At 36.0% G+C, this 19,470-nt stretch overlaps 1 protein-coding gene across 1 annotated transcript in view; it reads left to right on the top strand.

Annotated features, from left to right (window-relative positions):
- LOC138804550 (inactive N-acetylated-alpha-linked acidic dipeptidase-like protein 2) overlaps window positions 1-19,470 on the top strand; it is a gene marked incomplete at its 3' end in the record, with an annotated part of 613,633 nt that overhangs the window by 361,525 nt on the left and 232,638 nt on the right. Inside the window, exon 3 of the mRNA XM_069988885.1 lies at window positions 4,689-4,962. Within this exon, the coding sequence (XP_069844986.1) occupies window positions 4,689-4,962 (274 nt within the window). The remainder of the gene's footprint in view (window positions 1-4,688; window positions 4,963-19,470) is intronic.

The following is a 19,470-nucleotide window of genomic DNA, read 5'->3' as shown; positions in this document are numbered from 1 at the left end:
GATCAATTTTGAGCAAAAATCACCATTACACATCTGTGAGGGAGCAGGTGAGGTCACAACTTCTAATTGCTTTTCCAGAATGTCTCTTGGAAGTTGTGAATCCAGCAATCAATGTTTGAAAAGAAACCACATCTTATTAGAAGGTAGTTTATTTCGGTTTGGTGAAAATATTTTGAAATAGATAATATAATTCTCAATATCCACAGATTTTTTTATGCCAATAGACTGATTTGAACTCATAAAAAAGGAAGAGGAATTAATAGAAGAAACAAAATACAATGAGGAATAATTAGGCAAATGATGAGACCAGAAATCTGAAAATTTGAGAATTTGTGGCCTGCACCAAGAACAACGAACAAAAGCGCTCTAATTCAGGACAAGATTACAAACTGTGTGTGATCTGGTACCTCTCACTTTTAATCCCAGCTATTCAGGAGATTGGGGACATCATGGTATCTGTGAGCAAGCAAGCTAAACAAGCTTTTCCTAAATTCTAGCCCCAGGATTTTCAGTATGGAACAATTTCTAGAAAAATGCTAACTTCTCTCTCAAATCTTCTCACAGTTTCTCTCAGAGTGGAGGTCAAAAGGAAAAACCTCTACTTCACGTTAGGAGGGTTGACTCATTTAAATATAAAAGGAGGAATGATTCTGAAAGTATTTACTATTACATAGCAACTACTTTTAAAATTAGATGTAAAAACCATACACAAAATAATGACAAACTGAATCACAAAGTATTTTCAGTTAGTACACATTCTATTCTATGGAGCATTTATTTTAGGAATGAAAGGTTTAATTAGCACTAGAAATATACTAATGTGCCAGCTGCTGGTGGCTCAAGCCCTTAATCCTAGCTACTCAGGAGGCTGAGATTTGAGCATAGAGGTTCAAAGCCAGCCTGGGCAGGAAAGTCTGTGAAACTCTTTTCTCCAATAAACTATCCAGAAAACAAAAAGTGGTGTGGCTCAAAAGGCAGAATGCTAGCCTTGAGCTGAAGAGCTGAGGGAAAGCTACAGGCCCAAAGTTCAAGCCCCACAACTGACCAAAAAAAGGAAAAGAAAAAAGAAAAAAGAAATCTACTAATGTGATTCACAATAAAAAAAAAAAGAAAAGATGATTGTTTTTAAATGCCTCAGGCTTTCTTTTATGATCCATAACAATGGTAAAGCATGTCTTAACACCAGAAAAGAGGAATACTTTCATTCTGACATGTATAGCACAATAGAGTGATAGCCACCAGCACATCTGATTAAATATTTTAGTAAACAACTTTTGGGGGTCTAAGCTTAATTATAATATTATGTATGCATATAATCAGAAATTATAAAAATAAAATTTATAAATAGTGAGAGAGAAAGTAACAGAACTTTCATTATTTGCTAGCAATCAGTTATGCTTTCCAGTCCTGGGGCTTGAACTCTCAGGGCCTGGGTGCTGTCTCTGAGCTTTTGTGCTCAAGGCTAATACTCTACCACTTGAGTCACAGCTCCACTTCTTGCTTTTTGGCAGTTAAAGATAAGCGTCTCCAAGACTTTTCTACCCAGATTGGCTTAGAACTATGTCTCAGAACTCAGACTCCTGTGTAGCTGGGATTACAGGTGTAAGCCACTGACATCTGGCTATAACAAATATTTCACACAGAAAATAGAACAAAGAAAAAAGCTATACTTATAAGAGTTTAGTAGAATGTTCTGTAGAATAACTGAATATTGTTCCTTTATAGCAGAAATAGAGAAAAATAGTTTAAGTCATATTTTTCTAGTAATACTCACCAGATTCTTGATAGCTACCATCATCTGTTCAGGATATGATAGAAATCCTTATATAGGGCAACTTATAAATAACAGAAATTTATTGCTCACATTCTAAGCAAAATAGCTGCATGCTTACAAGGGGTTCATTATATATTTGTCTCATTTGATTTTTGTGGTTCTGATTTTTATTTTGTGAGAGTGTCTTGCTCTGTAACCAAACTGGCCACAAACTCATGATAGTGCTGCTTCAGCCTTCCAAATATTGAGATTAGAGCCCTCAGCCACTATAATATTTATGTTATACATTTATGTTTTGCATTTATGTTGTGAAAGAATAAAAGTTCTCCTTCTGACCTTTTCTTTAAGACTGTTAATGTAATTTGCCTGATGATCTTCTAATAGTCTGATGATTTTCTCTTCTTGAGCATTATCCATTTGGTGTTTAGGATTTCAACATACAAATTTTGGAGTATTCACATGTTCAGATCACAACCATCTGATAAAGATTCAATGGTACTTTATATAAGGATGACATATATGCTCCCAAACTGAGCTTTCATCTAATAACAATACAGGTCATAGTCTTGATAATGTAACCTCATGATAGTTCATCTCAATGCTAATAAAGAAGAGAAAATAAATGATGATTATGAAGTCCTAGAGGAATAAATGCAGCAACTTATCACTGTTGGTATTAACATGTGATAACATGCATTAATGGAAAAAAACACTTCATTGCAAATATGGACCAAGAGGCCCCTGAGATAGGTAGGTTCTGGAGCCCAGACAGACCCAAATCTATGTGCTTGTCATTGCAAATATACATGTATAGATGTACATGTATACCTCTATACATGTATAAATGTAAAAATAGATACCCACTTTTGACTATTCCTGTCCTCCACATCCCTTCTGATATACTTGCTCTTCCTCTTCTTTCTCCAGATATAAAACTCTTAGAAGTAAATGAGAAAAAGTTCATGATTTGAAAAAGATCACATATTAGAGAAATTATGTGTATTAACATTACAATTTTATTTATTGTAAAACCACATATTGAAAATGAAAAGCTTTTTAATTCCCATTAAGAATTTTACTGGGTTAGTGAGCAAGAATTATTTTTAATATTTTGGATCTTTTCTCTCTGGTTGTGCCATTGCATGCCCTATAGAACAGAAGCTCTTACATATTACCTAAAAACGGGTTCTATTTTATCTATTCAATTAAAAAATATGAATACAAATTTCAGTGGAGTATTGTCTACAATAAGGAAAAATTGGACATATTTTAGAAGTTATTTATCCTTCAGAATAGCTGTTGAAAGCTATTGAAAGCTGAAAGAATCTCAAACATTCAATACAAAATATTTTTAATGGGCTTCACCATGATAATTTCATATATGCATGTAAATGTGCTTTGGCTATGTTCACCCTCATCCTCCCCCCTACCTGCCCTCCCCACTCCTGTTTGTCCTTCTCCAAATAGTCCTCATTTACACCCCTATCCTCTCTTGGGGCCATCTAGACTCTGCATTGGGGAGAAAAGATAAAGTGTTCCTCTTTCTGAGTCTGCCTTTCACACAACATGATGATCTCTTGCTCCATCCCCTCTTCTGCAAATGATATTTTTCATTCTTCTTCATGGATGAATACTATTCTTTGATCCATTGATAGGCACCTAAGGCAGATTCCATAGCTCAGCTATTGTGAATAGTGCTGAATAAACATGAATGTGCACATATTTTGACTTACTGTTCATGAGATATATGCCTATAGAGGCATAGCAGGATCTATAGTTAGTCTGTATTTTAAATTTTTATGGAAACTTTCTGTGGCCTCAATAATCTACATTCTCAGTGTGCATAAATTGTATGTAGAATTTTCTTTACTTCCTGCATCCCTACCAGTATTTATTGTTGTTCTTTCCTTGGTGATGGTCATTCTGACTAGAGTGAGGTAAGATTTCCATGTATTTTGATCTGCATTTCTTGTATGGCTAAGGATATTGAATATTTTTGCATGGTTTATATTGGCCATTGTTCCCTTTTGCAGGAGGACCTCAGTTCATGTATTGGTTGGGCTGTGTATTGCCTTTGTTTATTCCCTCTCTCTTTTTTTTAATACCCTTACATATTCCAGTTGTCTGACTTTTACTTTCCTCCTAAATTCCACCCTTAAGAGAAAATGTGGCCCTGACTTTCTGAGTTGGTGAAATTTGCTTATGAAGATGGTGCCCTGCTGTGTCACAGGTTCACTTTGTCCCCATGACACTCTTTGAGCCATGAAGTGGCGACTTCTCTTCCCACAGCAATTCTTTTAGAGAGGTCTCTTCTCTGAAGACTCATGGTACTTTATTAGCTCTTCACTTGAGAAATAATTTACCCAGGTGCTGGTGGCTCACACCAGTAATCCTACTACTAAGGAGGCTGGTGATACCTGAGGATTGTGGTTCAAAGCCAGGCTGGGCAGAAAAGTCTGTGAGATTCTTGACTATAATTAACCAGAACAAAGAAGTGAAGGTATAGCTCAAGTGGTAGATCACTAGCTTTGTGTAAAAAAAGTAAAGAAGAGTGAAAGGACCTGAGTTCAAACCAATTCTCTCTCTCTCTCTCTCTCTCTCTCTCTCTCTCTCTCTCTCTCTCTCTCTCTCTCTCTCTCTCTCTCTCTCTTCCTTGCACTCTCACGCTCACACACAATAATAATAACAACAAATAATCAATCAATAAATCCTTCATCATCTTGCTTAAATTTACAGAAATCCCTATTCATACAGTGTGAACTTGTGGTATAATTTTTTCCTACCCATCTCTCACCATACAATTGCATCTATGGACAACTGTTTACATTGCAAGCAGGTACACCTCCAAAGAATGAAGGTTTGGTTCCTTTGTGTTGTGGTCTTGTTTTAATCTGGCTTTTAAAATGCCTTTCAGGAACTTGGTACAACTTTATCCAAGTGAGGATGACACAGACATTTCAAAGAGAATTAAGACTCACTGGACTTCATTGGGTCTAGAAGATGTGCAGTTTGTCAATTACTCTGTGCTGCTGAGTCTGCCTGGCGCTTCCCCCAGCACTGTGACCCTGACCCCCAGTGGCCAGTGCTTCCTTCCTTCTGGCCAGCCTTGCAACCAAGAAGACAGAAAAGACAACAGCCAAAACATGCTCTACTCCTACGCTGCCTATTCTGCCAAAGGAACTCTCCAGGTGATCTGATCATTTGTCTCTGTCATTTATAGTGAAATGAAATTAGAAAACAACAGCTTTCATCTAAATTGAGCTCACTGGCAAGATACAATGCCCCAAAGTAACCACTAAATGTTCCCAGTTGTAGAGATGCCAGGGAAGGTAGGGGAGATTTGCATTTCCCAGGCCTTGCCTTATCATAGCTTGAAAGTGAAAACATGTTAGAAGAATTCAATTCAAAGGTGTTGAATATGTGATTGCAGTGTCCTTAGTCCATATCCTGTGAGTAGGTTTCATTTATGATTTCAAAGACCAATTTGAATATGTTAATTTGGAGAGACTAGAAACAGAAATGATTTTGTGTTTGGAAGTTGTGTATGCACATAAGAAATGAAGTGGAAAATTGATGTGATTATTCACACATTTAAGATTTGAAGCACAATGCTTCCTCTTTCTTTATGAAAAACACAGGACAAGGAGTGTGCTGTCATTTTATCTCAACATTGTTTTTGTTGCCTGGGTTTGGTGCAGATTTTTTTTTTGGTGTACTGGTTAAATGCAGGGCTTTAAAGCTTCCCTGAGTAGCTTTAAATCTTGTTGTTGCAGTTAATTTACTGTTAGCTAGCAATCTAACAGTTAATTAGCTTCCCTTCCCTTCATTACCCTTCCCTGTCATTATTGAGACTTGAACTCAAGGCCTTGCGATATCACTACTTACCCTTTTCACTCAAGGATGGCATTCTACCACATGAGCTACACCTCCCATCTGGTTTTTGGTTTTCTAATTGTTTTATTTTTTTTCTGATTAACTGGAGATTAAAAACCTCACAGACTTTTCTGCTAAGGATCGCCTCAAATGAGGTGATCTAAGCCTTTTGAGTAGCTAGGATTATAGGTCTGAACCCCCATCGTTTTCATTTCAATGGGTATAGTAATAGTTCCAGTTTAGTGACAAATTAACTTATAAAAGGCTGAATTGTTGGGACATGAAATTTCAGCATTGTTGTATTCCATGTTGTATCCCACTCTGAGTTATACAGAGTTGTATATAACTAGCACGTTCCTGAGATGTTTTGCAATTAGAATTTAATGTTAAATATCTGCAGTATTTCCAGGTCAGTACTCATGTAATTTAATTTGATTAACATGTACTGTTTCTGATAGGCAATAATAGAAACACATCAGGCACAGTGGTTCTGTCTGAAATCCTACCTGATTGGGAACTGAAAATGGGAATCAGAATTTGAGGACAATCAAGGCACAGTGTTGGGAAGACTCTTTCTCATCCAATAGCTGGGTATGGGGGCATGCACCAGTCATCCTAGCAGTGTTGGTCCTGAGCTCAGGAGGATAGTAGTTTCAAAAATAGTGGGCAACAATATTGTGAGATTCCATCTCAATGGAAGAAACTGGGCTCATAATTTTAGCACCAGCAGAGAGTAGAAAACGAGACTATGGTCTAGGTGTGGGCCTTGGGAAAATTCAAAACTCTATCTCAAAATATCCAGTCCCTTCTAAGAAAGAGACTGCAAATGTGGCTTATTAGTAGAACAATTACCTAGCAAGTTCAATGTCCTTAGTTAAAACAGTATGAGAGAGTACAGCCAGTTCTTTTTCTTGGTTCTTAAACCAAAGGAAATGTTAAAGGAAGTAAAAAGCAATTATGAATAAGACAAATAACTTGTATTTAAATGTTATAATTTGAGAAATTAATGATGACAATAACTATTTCCATAATTACATTAATGAATCTCTTATAGTAAGTACATACTAATTTACATATTTACATGAAGAACGCATTTGACATTGATGCTGATTGTTAAAACCATGTATAGGCAAGAATAATATTTGTTCGTGTCTTGCAAATATGATGTGGAACTTGGTTACTGAAGGTTATGTGTTTAATAATTAAGAGAGTGTTGGTGATTTTGTATATTGCTTCAGATATTTCCCTAATTTGAATAAGGCTTGAATGGCTGTTGCTACTAATGTGGGCATCCTTCCCATTTGATTTTGAGTACATTCTGTTTGCATGAATTTCTATACAGCAGAACCATTAATAGGTTCTTAAGTTATTCTGTCTTGACTGCCAGCAAAGCTCCCCGGAACTTTTGCTTCTGACAAGGTTATTTGCAGAAGAGGCTTGCGCCTTCCCTTTGCAGAGCTGTCATGTCCATTCATCATATGGCCATTTTGTATAAGCTTCCAATTTGTGCTTTCTGGTAACAGTCTAAACAGCATTTGTGATATCTGAGATCTACTTGGAAAACCTACTTAGTGCCAGCATGATGGATGGTATACTTTACCAGTTCTTTGTAATTCATTGTGCACTAGGAAGGTGACATTGTTTACCCCATCATCAAGACAGGTGGGTCAGTAAAAGGGTCCTAAGGAGAGTTGTCCTGTCAGATGCAAAATACATATTAAAATGGGTACATAAATAATTTACTATGAGTGAGGTTGGCATCAGGGAATAAACAGATACTTGCATTTTTTTCTTAAAAGATAAATAGCAACTATATCACCCTAAGGTTAAAGCCACTGGTAGTGGGAGCCTACAATATCGAATCAATTTTCTAAGCAGTGCACATCCCAAGGAATATTTTATTTATACTGTGCAGGACACATGTAGAAAAGCATAATGCATGATATTTATTATACATTGATTCTCCTATGTTCTTCTTTTCTTTTTGAGCCGTAGATTTTTTCTTATTTCTGCACATTTTAGGTGAGGGAGATATTTTCCTTCTGGAAATCTTAATTCTAGTGCCTAAAAGGCAATTCAAACAATGCAGTTTTGCTAAGAAACATTTCAGCACTTATTATTCTGCATAAAAGTGTACTATCATTAGCATATTCATCACCACTCTATACTGTACAGATCAGACTTCAAAGCCATCCTTACCAGCTGTACACAATCGCTACAGTGGTCTAAGACTTGACGTAGTCTTCTGTATGATGGACTTATAATAGTCACTAAGATGGCTATTGGAAGTAATGAAAATACCATAGGCAGAGTCTTGTACTTAAAAAGCACTCCGGTTTTCATTAGGATTATTGTTTGGCAGAATATAGGCACATCATGGTCAAATGAAGGAATAAGAAAATGTCTTATCCGTATATCAAGATTTGCAGTACATGCTTATGCCATATTTAATTGTGCTACCCAATTTTAATCTTCCATCTTCTGTTAAATATGATAAAAGTTAATTGTTAGAGAGGAAAAGGCTTTGACAAGTATGGATAAATTATAAAATATAAATAAGATCTCAATCATAATTTTGAAACTTAACTCTGGACTCAAAGAATTTAGGAATTAAATAATTTATTGTTGAATACAGAAAGATAAATCATGTTCTTTGGCCCTGAAGAGCACTGTTTGCTTTTATATATGAAATAGTAAGACATGGTAGTTTAACATATGAACTTTAAGCACTACATCAAATATTTTGTCAGAGTCTTAAAGAGAAAAATGTAGCAAGATGCCCAGGAATCCATGTATAGTTTATAATCTATGTCTGGTTTCCTCATGACTGGGAAGGGATAAAAAGGCAGGGCTATTCACACTTAGTTCCGAATGACCCCTGAACAAGCTAAAAACAAAACAAAAATCAAAGACACCGAGAAGCTAGGGGAGTCCAGTGGAATTTTATAACTTAAATCTTTTGTGTCTGGCTTTTTACATGGAGTTACTGTCTGAATACCACAGAAAATGAGTGTGGCGCCATTTTCAGTGGTCTTTCTATTATGGTTCATATCAATGGCAACAATGGAAGATATGAGATAAATGACTGGGATTCCAGCTGTTTAGAGTGCTTATTAATTTTTAAAAGTTTGCACAAAATCCCATAGTCAACTCTAACTTTTGCTTCTGGTGTCACAAGCCCTGCTCACTAACTGTTTGAGTTTTTAAACAAATGGATCATACTGGGCTCTGGTGGCTCCTGCCTGTAATCCTAGCTACCCCAGAAGCTAAGATCTGAGAATTGAGGATCAAAGTCAGACCAGGCTTGAGGTTCCTGGAGACTCTAATCTCCATGAACCAGACAAAAAGCCAGAAGTGTATTAGTGACTCAATTGGTATAGTTCCAGCCTTGGGCAAAAAAGTGAGGCTTTGAGTTCTAGCTCAGTGCTGGCATAAAAACCAGCAAAAAAAAAAAAATAAAACAGAGCTTCATTCAACCACGCAGGTAAAAGCCCAGTGGACAATTCCATAATTTATCAGAACAAAAGTATCCCTTTTTTGGGGAAAAAGCAAAGGTCTGAATTCCGAGTTTGTTGGTTTTTTTGTTTGGTTGCTTTTTTGTTGTGTTATGTTTTCTGCTTTTTTGTCATGGGTTTGAACTCAGGGTGTGACCACTATCCCTGAGCTCATTTGCTCAAGGTTAGCACTCTACTATTTTGAGCCACAGCTCAACTTTTTGTTTGTTGGTGGTTAATTGGAGATAAGAGTCACATGGACTCTTCTGTCTGGGTTGGCTTTGAACCATGATCTTTAGATCTCATCCTTCTGAGTAGCTAGGATTACAAGCGCCTGGCCCTGAATTCTAACTTTTGATGTGATGAGGTTCATTTATAAAGGTTCTTCATCACTATTACTATTTGACAGAAATACTCTTTTTTCATTACTAATTTCTTTTTCTTTTTTTTGTGTCCGGTTGTGGGGCCTGAACTCTGGGCCTGGGCGCTGTCCCTCAGCTCTTCAGCTCAAGGCTAACGCTCTACCACTTGAGCCACAGCGCCACTTCCGGCTTTTTTCTATTTGCTTATGTGGTGCTGAGGAATCGAACCCAGGGCCTCGAGCATGCAAGGCAAGCGCTCTACCACTGAGCCACCTTCCCAGCCCCTTCATTACTAATTTCATTTAAAACATGCTACCCGCAAAGGTAAGTCATAATAGAACTTACTTCACAAATTGAACTTGTATTTTAATTTCTATCAAAACACCAATTCTCAAATATCTTAGATTCTAAATAAGATTAATATCATTTCATAATTTCTACAAATCGAGTATTTACAGAAAATATGTCATGAGTTTACTATCTAGAAAGCACACAGCTTAGGTTTCTGTACTATTTCCAACACTAATCTAATTGATTTTAGAAAGAAAATTCTGCTATTAGTTTCATAGCCTGCAGGAAGAATTCTCTTGAATGAATTTTCTTGTCCTTCAACATCCTTACCTTAATAAGTTGAGTGTCATTAATTAAATAAAGTGCCCTGTGATTATTAATTTGTCATTCCTTATATTTTAATTTGGTACTGAAAATTGACTAATTTAGGATTGAGCCAGCTGGATCTCACTTCTATAACAGGATACATTCAACATTCAACAAACACACATTGAGTGCCCTTTATCTGCCTATTACAGAAGATGAGTGATGAGGAAAAACAGTCTTGGATCAGCCACATAGGGCTGGCAATCTGATAGGAGGAGCTGGCATTGAGTTCACCAATCATCAAACTGCACAAGCTCATGCTGCAATCATTAAACTGCACAAGGTTATATTGCAATGAACTCTGGCAAATTACTTACATATATAAGCTCCATTTCCCTCATCTAGAAAATAGGCAGACATTTACCAAAAAAAAATGTTCTGAAGGGAGCCTACAAGCAATCTGGTACAATCTGCTTCATAAGATATCTAGCATATGGAATTTGAATGGTTAATTATTTAGTTTTGCCTTATAAAACTTTCACTGTACAGTTCAATCCTTTCATACACACACACACACACACACACACACACACACACACACACACACACACACACGATGTCCCAATAGATAGAATATCCTATCAGCCTCTTCTTTCGGGTATTTTGCTCTTGTTAATTTAATAAACTTGACTTTTTCTAAGTTCATGGAGACTTTTCCAGCTTCCTCCAGGCTTAGACATAAGCTTTAACTTGTATGTCAGATGAATACCTGTATTCTGTTTTTAGTCCTCTGTCAATACTTATTGTGTACATTTTACCTCTTTAGAAGGCCACACACTTAAATGTAATCTTTTATGAATGAAATTTTTCACCTTTCACTTAAGTTCTATGAATTCAATGTGTTTCAGAACTAGAAAGCTCTTGGTATATATATTTGTTTTTTGTTTTTGGTCAGTCATGGGGCTTGAACTCTGGGCCTGGGTGCTCTGCCTCTTGAGCCACTTCTGGTTTTCTGGTGGTTAATTGGAGACAAGAGTTTCACGGACTTTCCTGCCCAGGCTGGCTTTGAACTGTGATCCTCAGATCTCAGTCTCCTGAGTAGCTAGGATTAGAGGTGTGAGCCACTGTTGCCCAACTTCTTGGTATATATTTTTTTTTACAAAATACACAGTAGAGGGCCCCATACATGTGTCTTAATGGCATGGGGAAGCCAGCCAGCCAGAGTTTATCTGCTACTAAGATTCTTTTGTGAGCTGTCCTAATTTTGTCTACCTCCAATTCCTCACAAAATAGTGTCCTGCTGGCCTTCAAAAATCAAGTACATTGAAAATCCTTAAACCACATAAATTTGTCAATGCAGCATGTCAGGACTGTTACATCCAAGATAACCATTTTACTGGCTTATAACCCTATAGCACTCAACAAGAGTCAATCCATTCCAAGTTAATGGCAGTAAGGTCGCAGTATAAAGGTGGGGTGGACAGAGCCAAAAACAGTGACATGAAACACAAAGGGCCAATACACTCGAAAAGCAGTTCAATTCATCTTGTGATATATATATATATATATACATACATACATATATATTCATATATGAATGTATATATATTTCAAATCTTGATTGCTATGGTATTAGGAGAAAGCAAGAGGAAAAGTACAATGTTGAAGTATCAAATTCTTACCTTCTACAAAGAGCAGATATGGAGGTGATCTTTTATGCCTCTGCCCAAATTTGTGTGATTTTAAAGGTCACAGAAGGTGAAGAGTATGCTGGAATTTCAGATGTTGGATTCTTTACTTGATGATTCTATAAACACTTTTGCTTTGCTTTGATAATCTATTTTTGTATTAGATATTAGATTATTTATTTGAGATGCACACATATGTATGTATCTTTGAGATGTCTTTACATAGACTTTACATGCATCAGTGTTAGTAATCATTTAACAAGTATTTATTTATTATTTTACTTCATACTATCCTAGGTGTTGCCTGGTGTAAGTCATGGTTTTGTTAGAAAAATCTCAGCCCCAAGGGGTAGATCATCAGTGGAGCTAGCAAGCTGAGTGAGTGTCAAATCTTGAGCTTAAACAGCAATAACAGCAAACATTTTTCAATTTTAGTAATGGTTGATAAATTGGTATTAACTTAAATATTAAATGTTGTGTACATATTTTGACTTACCATTATGTACCTTATAAAGATGTGGTTGAAAATAAAAATAATTGAAACCCTTAAATAAACACAATAAAGAAGGAAATTATATTAATATATCACAGATAATTAGTTAAAAGTAGAATCCTGCTGTGGAGAAGAGCAGAGCAAAGTCAATGCATTGTCTTGATTTGGAGTAATCAAAGTATTAATGAGTGGTTGTAATCAGAAATCTGACATCTCATACCTGACATCTGAAATCTGTGATCTAAGGTCTGATATTGGAGGGAAAATTTGAAAATGCAAAGGAATAAGTGAGATAAGTTTCAGTGGGTGACGTGTGTGCTTTTCTTGTAATGAAATATTTATTCATTCTAGGCATCTTTAGTAAGCTGAAGCCAAACTGTATAGTGTATTTAACAGTCAAGTGACTTTTGCTGAGCCAGTGGAAGGGTAGAAAGGGGCAAAAGAAGCAGTTACCTAAGTGTTGGAGTCAATACCAGATTCAAATATAGAATCCTATATTCAAAATCATTGATAACTTCAAGGCAATGGCACCAGAATATGATAGCAGGGCTCCCTTCAGAGTACCAACATCTGTTCAGCTGCACAGGCTTCAGGCTGGGGAAGCCAGCATTAGTGGAAGAGATGTGAATATAGAAAAACATGGCGAGGATCATGCAAGGCAGAATTGGACACATTACAATTTTGATTTGATTTACTTTTCTATCTCAAAGTCATCTTTTTCCTAATGAAAACACAGAGATCCAGAAAAGTCCATTTAAAATTAACCCACATTGGCAGAGTTTTGAAGATTCAGCATCCCACCATCTGTGTGATTTCCCCCAAAAGCTATCACCTTTCCATTCACTTTCTTTTTTATTTCTATAAAATTATTTTATTTATTAATTTTATTATCCTCAAGAACAAAGGTCTTGCCAAGTACCATGCATCTTTGATCAATGGCCATTCTTCCTTCCTGTTCCATCTCAACTGCACCCATTCCCTCAGTTGTTCTGATTCTATTTTTCACATGTGTACATTAACATTTTGGCTCCATTTCCCCATCATTTATCTGCTCCTGCTCCTCTTGATCTCACCTGTACATACCTTTCATTTTCTTACCTGCCCTACCTGCTTTCTTTGGCAATCACATGGTCACATATCGTGTTGCTGAGTGTCCAAAATACAATCTAGTATGTAGTAGCTATGTGCGAGAAAGCTTTGTCTAATGTTTCTTTACATGAAGTTCCTCATGTGAAAAATGAGAATAGGTAATCTATCTCTTTGACTTCTTCTAATGATTAAAGGGAACAATTACTATAATAAGCTACTTAGAGGTGTGTTAACTATATAAAAATGTGTGCATCCATAGAAAATGTTAGTGTGGTAATGGTGTGGCTGAATCTTTCAAAAGTGAAGTTACAATGGTTGGCTTATTATTTACCATTTATTTCTTTGCACTAGCATCCTAGGAGTGCAAAGTCAATTGCAACACATCCCAGTTCCAAATGCAAATACTTCTTATCTTTTGCTATGTGATTTTTGTCCCTTGAGTTTCAATGTTAACTACTCTGGATATACATTTATGTGTATCCATTCATTTATTCCTTATTTTACTGAGGGCCTATGCTGTGCTTGTTAATGAAAATAGAGCTTGACTGTGACCATTGTGTGGAATTGTGAAAGAGTCTACGGGTTTTCTCATCTGCATATGTATGAGCATTGCCATGAATATTGAAATATATTGTTTGAATGGATGTGATTTTAGTCAGCAGTGAGAGGCCATCAGAGCTTAGTTGTTTGGTTATTACTAAACTATATAGATATTTCATTTTTAATGAAGAATGGAGACATCCAACACAAATGCTGCAGCCATGTAACAAACACTTGTTTCTAGCCCAATTAAGTTTGTGACAATATCAATTTTGATCTAGATTCAATATGTTTTCCTATATATTGTAATTATTGACATTAAGAGAACAGAACTGAATAGAAATTACCAAGTTATTTATCTAGGTTAGAAATAAGATTCCTGTGCATATGTTAGCTATATTTCTAGTAGTTGAGCTTTGTCAAGTTTAAAATGTTTTGATTGCTATTATAAATTTATTATTTGTTAGGATTACATTTTATTTTCTCCAGGTTCTTTTCTTTTTTTTTAATTTAATTTTATTTTATTTGAGAACATACTGTACAGAGGGGCTACAATTACATGGGCAGGATAATGCATACATTTCTTACCAAGCATTGCAGCCTCCTCCTTTGTTTACCCTTCACCTCCCTTCCCAGCCTCCCCCCTCCCCCCACCCAATTATACCCACCTCCCCCCCCCCCCCGACATTGTAAAGCTGGTTTTGACATGACATTTTGTACTTCTCATTGTTGCAACAGGTCCACATGTATCCTTAAACGACTTGTTTGCCCCCATCTCCTCCACATGTTATACTGACATCAAATATAGTGAAAGCGGGGGTTACACTGTGGGGGAGGGACATACAAAGCAACAAAGAAATAATCTTATAAATGCGTTAGAAACATATGCATGAAAGAAACGAAAACATTAAAATACATATTTAAGGTTTCATTTTCCTAACATCACATTATCTGACCTTTTCTGCTTGACTCATACCTATACTAGATATTGCAAATAAGGGAAACCATGGGACCTATGCTTCTTTGGGCCTGGTTCTTTTCTATGATCTAGAAAATTGTATTTGAAATGAAATTCTACTTAAAGATTTAATTTTTTATTTTTATAAAGTTTCATATTAAAAAAGAACAAGATTGTCATTGTTGAAGAAATTCATATGAAAAGAAATGTATGCTTTTATTTATATTAACTCACATTTATTAGAAAATTTGATATAAGATGTCTTTCAATTTTTGTACTTTGTATTTGTAATAAAAAGTACAAGTTTAGTATTTGCATTTATTTTTTATAACTCATAAAGGATTTTTAAAATTAACTTTATTATTGTAGGTGATACACACAGGTGTTACATTTACATGCATCAGGTAATAAGTACATTTCTTTTCCTACACTGTCATCTGTCCCCTAATACGTTCCCTTTCCCTCCTTCCCATCTCCACCCATGAGTTGTATAGTTCACTTTAATCAATGTCCATTGCATGCCACTGCTGCATTTTTTCATCCTTTTACTTCAGATCCCATGCCCCCCTCACCCTCCCACTGATATGCAGCTGAATACACTGTATATAAGGTAATGAATATAGAATCATTAGAAAATGTAAAATAAGTAATTTGTTTACATATCTTTAGAATTTATTTAAATATGTCTATTATTTTGTGTACATATGAAGCAATGCTTGGGTATTTCACCTTTGTGATTCTCTCCTAAGACTATTCTCTTTTGGTTTCAATATATGTGAGTATCAAGAATCCTGTATAATTCGTCATATCTCAGTGCATTTTAGATTTAACTTCTGCATATCAAGGAGAACATGTGCCGTTTGTCTCTCTGATCTTGGATTACCTCACTTAACAGGATTTGTTCTAGTTCCATCCATTTCCCTGCAAATGACATTATTTTATTTTTTCTAATAGCTATGCGAAATTCCATTGTATAAAGGTAGAACAATCTTTGTATCCACACATTTTTTGTGAGGCATCTGGGTTGTTTCTGTATCTTGGCTATTGCGAATAATATGACAATGACTATGTATGGCAGGTGTCTTTATCATATCATGATGCTCAGGGTAGATGCCTAGGAGTGGTATGGCTGGATGATAGGGAAGGTCTGTGTTTAGTTTTTGTGGAACCTTCAGACTGCTTTCCAGAGTGGTTGTATTAGCTTACATTCTCACCAGCAGTGCAGTGGGGTTCCTTTTTCCCCATACCCAAGCCAGCATTTGTTGTCTGAATTTAAAATGTTGGTCAATCTAACTGAGGTGAGATGGAATCCCAGGGTTGTTTTGATTTGCATTTCCTTTATGGCCAGGGATGATGAGCATTCCCCCATGTGTTTCTTTGCTTTTCTTACTTCCTCTTCTGAGAAGTCTCTCCTTACCTTTCTTGCCCATTTAATGATTGTTTTGTTAAGTTTGGGAGAGGTTAATTTCTTGAGCTTTACATATATATTGGATATTATGCCTTTGTCTGATGTATTGCTGGTAAAGATCTTTTCCCAATTGGTTAGCTCTTTTTCTCATTTGTTAACAGTGTCTTTAGCTATGCACTTTTTATTTCAATGTAGTCCCATTGTCGAGTCTCTCACCTATGTGTGTGTCTCTGGGGCTCTATTCAAGAAATTCCTGCCTATACCTATAAGCTCTAATGTTTCTCCGACTCTCTCTTGCAGTAGTTCCAGAGTTATTCACAAAGGATTTGACATTTTTATTTTAATAAATTTATCTTGATTTTTCTTCTTCACCTGAAGGAGAAATCTAAAAAATAAGGTGTAGATTTGTTCTGTAAACAAAAGCATCTGTTGAAAGCTATTTTTTAATTTTATTTTTCACTTACATTGTTTTAATATTTTTGTAATGGTGCTGTACAGAGGGGCTACATAAGTAAGGTAACGAGTATATTTCCTATCCAGCACTGTTTTCCCTTCCCTCCCCACCTCCCCAATTCCTTGGAAGCTATTTTTTATTAAAGTCTAGGTAACTTTATTCTTCCCTTCGCATACATTTTATATTTAAAAACAGGAATTATATTATTAGGCTCCACTCTGGACTGAATGTTCTCTCTCGGAGGAAATCCATTGGTTAAGAGCAAACTACCAATATGACTATATTTAGAAATGGTGCCTACAGAAGGGTAGTTAAAGATAAAAGGAGGTCTTTAGGGTAGGCTCTGATTTGATTAAATTAGTGTCTTTACAAGAAATGATCCCAGAGAAAATATCTGAGATCAAGAATGCATTCATATTCTTTCCATCTCTCTACCCCATTCCTTTTTCTCCTATCCTCCCTTTTCCCTCTTTCCCCCTCCCTCTTTCTTTCTCTGTGTCTGCCTGTCTGTGAGTCTGTGTCTGCCTGCCATTTGAGACCTAGGTAGAAAGAAGTTGGTTGTCTGCAAGTCAGGAAGAGAGATTTCCCCTGGGATCCAGTTGGCCTCCATCCTGATCTTTGGCTTCTGGCCTCCAGAACTGTGAGGCAATAAACTCCTGTTGTTTAAGCAAACCAATTGGTGTTTTATAAATCCTGAGCACAGGAAGACACACCATTTTCTGGGGAGTATGATGGATCATTCCATGTTTAACCTAATATTACCCATGGGAAGTCCTTGTTCAGAAGCTGTCAAGTCTTCAGCATCTTCAGCAATGAAGTGGTTTCCTGTAAGAAAAACCCATCTACTGGGAAAATCCCTCCATTCTTGTGTTACTAATCATGTAACATGAGCCTCATCTTTCTTCTGTAGGAAATGATGATGAAGGATGGTTACTTCAAAAGTTAAAAATTGTCTGAACAGTTCCCATGATGCAGTAGGGACTTTTATGTTATTTTATATTATTGCCTGTTCCTGGGTGTATCTGTTTAATAATCGTAAAGACTGACCAATTCAACATTCTATTTCTTTGTCACAAAATTGAAACCCTTTCAGGGCTGGGAAGGTGGCTCAGTGGTAGAGCGCTTGCCTAGCATGCATGAGGACCTGGGTTCAATTCCTTAGCACCACATAAGCAGAAAAAGCCAGAAGTGATGCTGTAGCCCAAGTGGTAGAATGCTGGACTTGAGCTGAAGAGCTGAGGGACAGTACCCAGGTGCAGAGTTCAGGCCCCACAACCGAACAAAGAGGGGAAACCTCTTTCAGCAAGTCATTGATATGAAACATCTTTGTGTAAATGATTTATTTATGTCAATATCACATGACACCCTTATTAAAGAGAAGATTTGCATTCTAAGCTGCAAGAATATGAAGGATGTCAGATTTCTATAGTTTTCCCCCCAGGTTTTTTTTTTTGGTGATTTATTGCACTAGATGCTCTCAAATTATAAATCAAAGAACAACTGATGTATGAATGATCACATTTAATATTCCAGCTTCTCAGTCTTTGCTAATTGGTTGATCACTCCTCACATGTTATAATATAAAGAGTAGGTATTTTAATATTAATGTTAAAATATGCAGCTTTTTTTCCAACTGCTTTTATGTAGACCACTGCAGAGTAATACCATGGCTTCCTTTTTCACCTGGGATAAAATCTATTGTTCCTTGTCAATTGTTACTGATGTTTTAGGTTCCTAGTTCAAAAATTAATGTGAGAAATGACATAATCCCTGCTATTTGGACATAAATTAAATGTAGTACTTCTGCTGGTTGAGTAAATGATTGTCTATACTGAGGGGACAAATTTGATGAGAAGCAGTTCATTGTAACATTGTGAACATGTGAAAAGAAAAAGCTTGGCATTTTATCCTCCTGTTGCATATTGATTTATGCCTCAGAAAAATTCAATGTGCTTTCATGCAGCTGTGATTTTGAGCTGACTTGAAGGTGAACAGGAAAGACTTTCAGAAAGGATGTGGTTCAAAGATACCCTCTGAAGGCAATAGATACATTTTTATTATCACATGTCAAAACCTCAGAACATTGGCACTTGTGTAATTATTGATTTATAATGTACTGCCTCAAACTGTGGAAGCCAAAATAGACAGATATAATGATATCCATTTTAAGAAACATTTCTTTGTGTAAAATATAAAACTTACACAGGCTAACATGCTTTGATCCATTGACACATACTTTTAAGTAAGGTCGATTGAAGAACCCTTTAATTGAAATTGTTCTTGTTCATTTGTGACATTGATGTTTTTTAATAATGTGAAAGATTTTAGAGAATTGGTATTTTTGTCATTGCTATGTCATTCTGGTAGATAGGAACACGATAAGACAGCCGTACCTTTATCTTCCAGAGCAGCAAGAATTTCCTCAACCTCTTCTAAATAAGAAAAACATATTTTTTAATATAACCAACTGAGAAACATCCTGAGAAACATGTCTGAAGATGCTGTCATTGAATCAAATGTAATTAGTAGGCAGCTTAGAATTGGAAGAAAAAAATCTGAACTCTCTCATTTGTGCAATGCAATCATTAATATGTGACTAATATGTAATCAGTCTTTTAAGATCACAGATCAACAGTTATTTATATGATAATGGCATCAGCAAATTCAAAAATTATACTAAAGGCACCTGATTTAATTACATGTTAATAGGAAGAAAATTGTAATGAAAAGCCATTCTGAC

The sequence above is a fragment of the Dipodomys merriami genome, unplaced genomic scaffold (assembly GCF_024711535.1).
Source record: "Dipodomys merriami isolate MVZ:Mamm:240054 unplaced genomic scaffold, mDipMer1.0.p SCAF_369, whole genome shotgun sequence".
Taxonomy (NCBI): Eukaryota; Metazoa; Chordata; class Mammalia; order Rodentia; family Heteromyidae; genus Dipodomys; species Dipodomys merriami.
The sequence above is the reverse complement of the archived record's forward strand: the minus strand, read 5'-3'. Positions and strand labels throughout refer to the sequence as shown.